At 37.5% G+C, this 7,774-nt stretch overlaps 1 protein-coding gene across 1 annotated transcript in view; it reads left to right on the top strand.

Annotated features, from left to right (window-relative positions):
• Positions 1-5,349, top strand: part of HSD17B3 (hydroxysteroid (17-beta) dehydrogenase 3) — a gene marked incomplete at its 3' end in the record, with an annotated part of 23,997 nt that extends 18,648 nt beyond the window's left edge. The window contains exons 7-10 of the mRNA XM_009073396.1: positions 2,039-2,073; positions 3,055-3,136; positions 4,827-4,892; positions 5,200-5,349. Of these exons, the coding sequence (XP_009071644.1) occupies positions 2,039-2,073; positions 3,055-3,136; positions 4,827-4,892; positions 5,200-5,349 (333 nt within the window). The remainder of the gene's footprint in view (positions 1-2,038; positions 2,074-3,054; positions 3,137-4,826; positions 4,893-5,199) is intronic.
• Between the last annotated feature and the right edge of the window lie 2,425 nt (positions 5,350-7,774).

Raw genomic sequence — 7,774 nt, 5'->3', positions numbered from 1 at the left:
TTTTAAGGATCCCATCTGTTTCTATTGCCTGTGACATATTTTGACCAGAGCTGACTGGAAACGTTTTTATACAGTTGCTTGGTTGAGACACATCACTTCACTGCATCTGAAACATTTTGCAAAAACATGTTTGTTTTTGTGTATGGGAAGATTTGTTTCAGAACTAAAATCTTCAAGGCAGGTAAATCTGCAGTTTGACTTAAAGCACTGTGCTTGCATTTTTTGTAACAATTCTGTTCTGCAAAAATATTTCTGTATCAATGCAGTACATAAACTCCAGGAGCTGCCTCCCAATTCCATATTGTTACCTCTTGATGCTAATTTTGGTTGGGTGCTTCACTTACAAGTACTGTTTGTATTTCATGCTTTCCAAGTCTGATTAAGATTTGTATTGCTCTGATGCTTGCAAGCAGCATGTTAACATGAACATGAGCAGAAGAAGAGCTTTATAGTTCATCTCAACCTTGGCTTTCATGCCTTTCATGTCTTTCTAACATGACATGCAAATTAACAACAGATGTTTGTCTTTGGCCAGCAAAATTTACATCCCAAATTTGTACTGCTGCTTAATGACTTCAGACAGTAAATCATGTAATATCAATCAATTAAAGCAAATTCCGTAAAGTAGTTCAGTGAACTTTCTACTCCTAGGATTTATTCTATTTATATGTCAAAAGAGCAGAAATATGTGCAATATCTGACTGCTATGTATATATGCTATGTATGATGGCATTGTGTACCCTCTCGGGCTGCATACAAAAAGATTCTCTCTTTATCATTTTGTGCCTTACACATATCTCAGAATCAACCTCTTCTATGTTTCCAAGGCCTGGGGATTCCTTTTCCCACTGATTGAACCACATCCATTTCAGCTTTTCATTCATATTCACCTTACTCCAAACTGCAAAGAAACAATTTTCCTAACCAACATTCCTCATGATTAGGTCCAAATTGTTTTTAAATCTCTTTGGGTTTTCCTTTCCCACCCCTGTCTGGATTCCTGCTAGGGTCCACTTCTTGCAGTGTGGTGCCTGAGCTCCAGTTATCCTGGCTCCCATAGATGTCAGTGGAATTTTCAGCACTGCAAAAGAAGGACCTTCTCCCGTGTTTTCCACTTCTCTTGGAAATTCCCCTTAACCCAAGCTGATGAGACCAACCTAGGCTGTCATCTTTCGTGATCCCATCCTGCTCCTATTTGTGCACAATGACACTGCATCAAAAAAAAATTTCTGAAATTAACAAGTGTTGAATTAAACTACATCATTAATTTGCACTAGTTTCCATTACTGCCCTTTACAAGTTACGTCACACTCTTAATCCCGAGAAGACTCATATGTTATGTGTGTTTTTGCAAAAAAGTCAAGAGTATGACTATAGACTTCCCTAGGGACTTAGGTTTACTAACAATGATAGTCTTGAAATACATCATCAGAAGCAGATTTCTTACTTATATATAGATTTAATTGCACTTTCAAAATCAGATACATGAGTCTATTATTAAAATTAAGAAGGTTGTTTAAATATTTAGCATTAAAAAACAAAAAACAAAAACCAAAAAAGCCACACCCAAACCCACCCAAAACAAACAACCAAATAAGGATCCTAAGGCTCTTTTTGGTACCTTTTAGTAGGTAAAAAAGTTGTCTTTTCATGATTTTCTGCTATTTTTGATCCAGGTACAGCGAGAAGTGAAAATGCAAAAAGACTGTGAAGTTGACTTTCTCCTTAGAGTTATGATTCCATACTGAAGATTGGTGAAATTCAAAACCTCTTGAAAAGTTTTGGTTGAGCATAAGACTTTGACTGCTTAGAAGACTAGCCTTTGGATGTTTTTGACAATTCAAATGATTTGCAGGCCATTAGTGTTTCTAAAATGTTTTCCAAAACTTTGAATGTGCTACATTTTGTCTATTTGAGCTGTATATATATGGCTGGGGCTTGAGCAAGTAGAAAATCTTGTGAATAAAACAGAACCAATTGAAAAATGCTATCAGAAAGAGGGAGAATGGATATAATTCTTACAATACTTCTCTTACAGATGACAAAAATAGTTTTGAAACAGATGGAAGAGAGGTAAAAATTATTTTTTTCTACATCTGAGTAACTTTTAGCTGCTACCTCCAACATATTCAGTGGTACTTATGCTTTTTTGATATTCTGCACTTTACAGCCTGTCAATCAGTAAGATTTCTTCTACTATTATTAGTGCCATCTGAGTGAATGGTAGGAACTCATACAAATTGCCAGTCAGTTGTAGAAAATGACAGAAAATATAAAATACAGGTCTGTGTCTGGTTAAAAACATCCAGGTGATAAATAAAATTGCATTTGATGGATCTAATTAGGGAAGAAATAGCATTGGAATACATTGTGGTGGCTGTGATTAGCATAATGCTTTTCAAGCTCTGGAAATACCTGCAAAACATCAGAAAGATTCATTCAGCTCCTCCTTTTTACACAATGTGTGTTTTAGCCATGGAAGTCCTTAAACCAGAAGTTAGGGTCTTCAGATGGGTTTTCTGGAACACATTGTTGATTACTGCATTTTAGAAGCCAGCGCATGCTTTTAGTTTTGGCAAAAAAATTGCCTCTTACTGCTAAATTGGTTTGGTTTGGTTTGGTTTTTTTCCTGGTTGTTGCTAAATGAATTGGGTTCAGTGATTTGTACACCGAGTTTTGAATGTGGGAGCTGAAACAACAGATGCATGGAGCAGGAAAAAGAATGCGCTGGCTAATGGGCAAAGGGAATCTACCAATTACTTAGAAGCATAAAATCTTCCCTCTGATGGAAATTTTTTTTCTCAGTTAGATATACAACAGCATGTATAATGTTTCCATCGTTCTGATTGCAGTAGGTATTTAAATTTCATTTATGACATTATTCCTAGCTGTTGTAGAGCTAACTAAACCATAAAAATGAGGTCTTTTGAAAGTGTAGTCTATGGTATTAATAAGAGAGCTATGCCTTCTAGGGGAAAAAGATGTTTTCCACTTGCACAGACTTGTACTACAATACTGTCAAATCTAAGCTGAATGTAACACTTTAAATTTCAGACAGAAAGGTCTAATTCTGAATCTGTCCTCTGGCCTGGGTACTTTCCCTTGTCCATTATATACAATGTACTCAGCTTCTAAGGTAAGCCTTTCACATTGCTTTTTAAAGAAATCCCCATCAAGTGTTTACCAAAGAATTGTATCAGCATAACATGGTCACATTTTCAGGACACAAAATAGCGTTGCTCCCCTGAAATAATGTAAATTAGCTCTAGCTGAGAACTAAGAATCATTGAAGCTATGTAAATGAAATCCAGCTGAGGATATGTCTGATCATTGGAATATTTTTGCCTTTGATTAAATGGTATTACATCAGTGCTCACAATCTGTCCTCATTCTGGGAAGTGATGACTTTTACTAGGCTCACACAACTAGTTTACTTAAAACTGCAGATGCACAAAAGTGCTAGATTTAACATATAGAACCAAGAATAACATTTCTGGTAGGTGGGTGGTGAGTTGCCTGACTTCATAGATTTCGCCTTAAATTTTTGCTCTGAATTTAAATCCCAGAACTTATAGAAATGAGGAATGAATGATTTTGAGTGAAACTCCAGAAGCAACTTGCTCAGCTCAGGTTTGCTTCAAATGAAAAATTCTAACAATATTTGTTTGAACATAGCTAAATTTTAGCTTGGGGAAAAAAAGAGATAGTTATTATTGGTAAGAAAGTCTAGTTTTCCGTTTCCTTTTTCTCTTTTTCACAGAAGTTTCTCATTACTCAAAATCTGAACTACATTCAAACCAGACAGTTTCACGTCTTTAAAAAAGCTTACTTAACATTATTTCAAAGTGATACTGTACACTGGTTGTATTATGTTGACATTTCTTCATTCTTGGTTATCTTTTTACCTTTGGGGTTTTTGTTATTGTTTTGGTTTGGGGTTTTTTAGTGTATGTTTTACTTCTTTGCCTGTTCATTTTTGATGGACTTGTTTCTTCTTCTTCCCTGAAAGGAAACGATTTTACTTGTTAGCATATTGATGTTTCATGCAATATGACAGTGTTGGTGTCAATACTGTAAGATTGTCAAATTATGGTTTTCAAATAGGGTAATTTTTCTCCTTGGTAGTACTTCTGTATTTGCAATTACAGAGGAGTGACCTAACACTGTCAAGTTTCTGACTATTTCTCAAAGATCTAACTCCTAAAATTAGTCTGAAAAGGAACTCAACATTTAAACAAAATTAGTATATGCACACTCTTCATGGTATGGAGAAATCTTAGAAAGATAGACTTTAAAGACTGAAACTAAACCCCCTCCAAATTCAGAAATACTTGACTTTGAAAATCTTATTTGTAGGCTATTATATTAGGTAAACACATGAGTTGTTTGTTGCTTGCTTTTTAATTGCAAGAGAAACAGTAGGGCAATCATCTAACTGAGAGAGTAGGTGTCATCCAGTGAAGGGAGCCACATGAAACTACAGCTAGAATAAGTGGGACTTGGCATATATTTTTCTACCTTTCCATAAATGTGTCAAAGCTTTTAGTCCAGTTTACAGCAATACTTATTGCATGTCTAGGTCAGGCCAGTGCCAGGTTCCATCTTTTACTGGTGCATATGAAGTGTCAGTCTTGCCATTGCTTTTGAGCACCAGCAGAAACCAGGTCTTGAAAAATTCATTTCTATGTTTTTTACTGCACTGTGCCTTAAATTGCATGGTGCTTGTCCATTTTTTGTTTAGAACATGTTTGCACTTACTTTTGAGCATAAGTGAAAGTCCTTAGTTTCCTATACTAATGGTTTTGTTTTGTTTTGTTTTATTCTAGGCTTTTATAAATACTTTCTCCAAAGCACTACAAGCAGAGTATAAGGCAAAGGGAATTATCATACAGGTGATACTATATCTTGCCATATTAGCCTTCATTTTAGCAAATTCTTCAAGAATGCTTCACATGCCAAAATCTGTGTCATGTAGCTGTGGTCAGTGTACTGCTGTGTGACCCTGTCAAAGCTCTGTCTCCTCCCTGTGTGCAGCTTTTTTTCTTATTTCACCATGGTACTATAACTTCTTTCACATAGTGCCTTTATTCATTGCAAATATCTGTTATAATTGGTCATATGCTGTGGGATTATGCAGAGTGAATGGCCTTATGTAAGTGTTAGATGGCATTACACTGTTATTATGATTTCTTATTGTAGGTCTTGACTCCGTATGGCATTTCTACTCCAATGACAATGTACCAAAAACCTGGTCTTTTTATAAAGACAGCGGAAGATTTTGTTCGTGAATCACTGGATTATGTCACTTTTGGAGATGAGATTTTTGGATGTTTAGCCCATGAAATTCTGGTAATTGAATCTGAATGTATGTAAATGGATTCCAAAGATTTGAAACAAGTCTGTCTGGGCTCAGTGGGTTTTTTGACTGGTTTCAGAGACTTTGGACATCAAAAGATAGAGAGAGAATGGGTTGTTAAGGCTAATATGGCACCAGTAAAATATGAAGAGAGAAATACACAAGTAAAGCACAGTGTAGTTTTCTCTATGATTGTCGTGAGATGAGCTCAGTGTGATATCTGGCTAGTCTTTATCCTTTCCCTAGCTGCCTTTTTTCATGACCCTGTTAGAAATTTTCCGAGACCTCTACTCTGTCACAAAAACTGGTCAGCAGGTTCAAAAGCTATTAGTGGGGAAAGGGAAGGAGATAAAACCAAACTGTGCTATCACAGAAACATCAACACCTTAGGATACCACGCTAACAAAATAGAATAAATATTTATACATGGCAGCTGTTAATGATGAGCATTAATGAGACTGTAGGGTAGGGAACAGATTTGCTGAAAACTGAGAAAACTAGTATTTCCCTCTAAGGGAAATGTACATACTGAAAGTCCAAAGTAAAAGCTTTTGCATTTACTTCTTTCTGTGACCTTTCTGAACAGACAGTTATTTTCTTTCAAGAGTTTTCTATAACCTCTTGCCTTTGTATTGTTTTTGCTGGGCTATTCTGCAGGCACGTATCCTGCAGTTCATCCCTTTGTGGGTATTTCACAGCGACACACTTCAAGAAGCAGTCCTGCGTGTGTTTCTTGGCTACCTGAAGAAGAGGTGGAGAAAACCCTAACAGAGTCATTTACTTCAGAAAATGTGCAATGGGAAACCTCAGCAAGATGCACTACACAGTGTGTATGCATAACTTGGATCAAATCACATGACTTGATAGGTGACTCAGATAAATCTAGTTATAGCTGAATATAAATCTGAATCTATTAAGTAAATTAATTCTTGTCCCTTTCCAAAGAGCATAAAATTTGCCACAGTGATTTCTGTGGGCCTTAGATAGGCTGTAAGAATATTATTGTAAGAATATTACTGTTTTAACAGAAGTTTTGGGGCCACAAATATTTATGCTTACTTGCTGTTCATGAATAAAAGTATGACTATTATAACAAAAGTTTGGGGGCCACAAATATGTCTGCTTATTTGCTGTTCATAAATAAAACAAAAATTTGCTTTATTTCTAACTTGTTCACAGTGTATTTTGATCCATTCGGTGAGTGTTTTGTGTCTTTGATTTCTTCGGAAAAGTCAAGGAAATTTGCAAGAAGGAAAAAAGTAAAGCTGTCAGAATGTAAAGTACACACTGGACCTTTGGATGTCTACAAGGATAAAAAGTGTATTTCTATCCAGAGCCTGTGAATGACTCTGCAGTATCTGATATGACTAGAGAAACCAGGAGCACATGGAAATGATGTGCAGTGATTGCACACTCCTGAGTGAATCCAGAATGCAAATATTTTGACTGTAGATACCTATGAAATCATACTGGGTACTATTAAAAAGCAATTCAAGAACAATGCAATCACTAGGCACAGCCAGAATGGGTTGAAAAAGGGAAAGTCATGCCTAATTGATTTGATGTTCTTCTACAATAACTTCACTTGCCTAGTGGATGAAGGGAAAGTGGTGAATGTGGCTTTTCTTTATTCTAGTAAGGCTTTAGATACTGTCCCTCACAGCATCCTTCTGGACAAGTTGTCCAGCTGTGAGATGTGCAGGTACACAGTGTGCTGGGTGAAGAACTGGCTGAACAGCAGGGCTCCAGGGGTTGCAGTGCATGGGGCTTCATCTAGCTGGCAAGAAGTTCTTTGAGCACCAGTTCCTTGGGGCTCAGATCTAGGAACAGTTCTGTTCTACATGTTTATCAGTACTCTGGATGCTGCAGTTGAATGCACCATTAGTAAATTTGTTGACAAAAACTAAACTGAGAGATGTTGGTGTCTCTATTCAGGGACAAGAGCCTTGCAGAGGAATCTGTAGAAACTGAAGCATTGGACAATCATTGTTGGCATGAAATTTAACAAGTACAAATACCAGATTCTGTCCCAGGATGGAGTAATGCTGGGCACAAGTACAAACTGGGAGAGGAGTGGCTGGAGAGCAGCCCTGCAGAAAGGGACCTGGGGCTGCTGGTGGGCAGCAGCTCAGTGTGAGTCAGCAGTGTGCCTTGGCAGCCAGGAGGGCAAACCCCATCCTGGGGTGCATCAGACACAGCATCACCAGCAGGCCAAAACAGGGGATCATCCTGCTGTGTCCAGCAGAGGTGCAGCCTCACCCTGAGTACTGTGTGCAGTGCTGGGCCCCACAGTCCCAGAAGGAGAATGCATCCAGAGAAGGGTAATGCTGGTGGAAAGCCTATCCTGTTGGTGTGGCTGAGGACTCTGGGTTTGGCTGGTTTGGAGAGAATGAGGCTGAGGGATGACCTCATTGCTCT

The sequence above is a fragment of the Acanthisitta chloris genome, unplaced genomic scaffold (assembly GCF_000695815.1).
Source record: "Acanthisitta chloris isolate BGI_N310 unplaced genomic scaffold, ASM69581v1 scaffold4064, whole genome shotgun sequence".
NCBI classification, from domain to species: domain Eukaryota; kingdom Metazoa; phylum Chordata; class Aves; order Passeriformes; family Acanthisittidae; genus Acanthisitta; species Acanthisitta chloris.
This window is presented reverse-complemented; position numbering and strand designations above follow the sequence as displayed.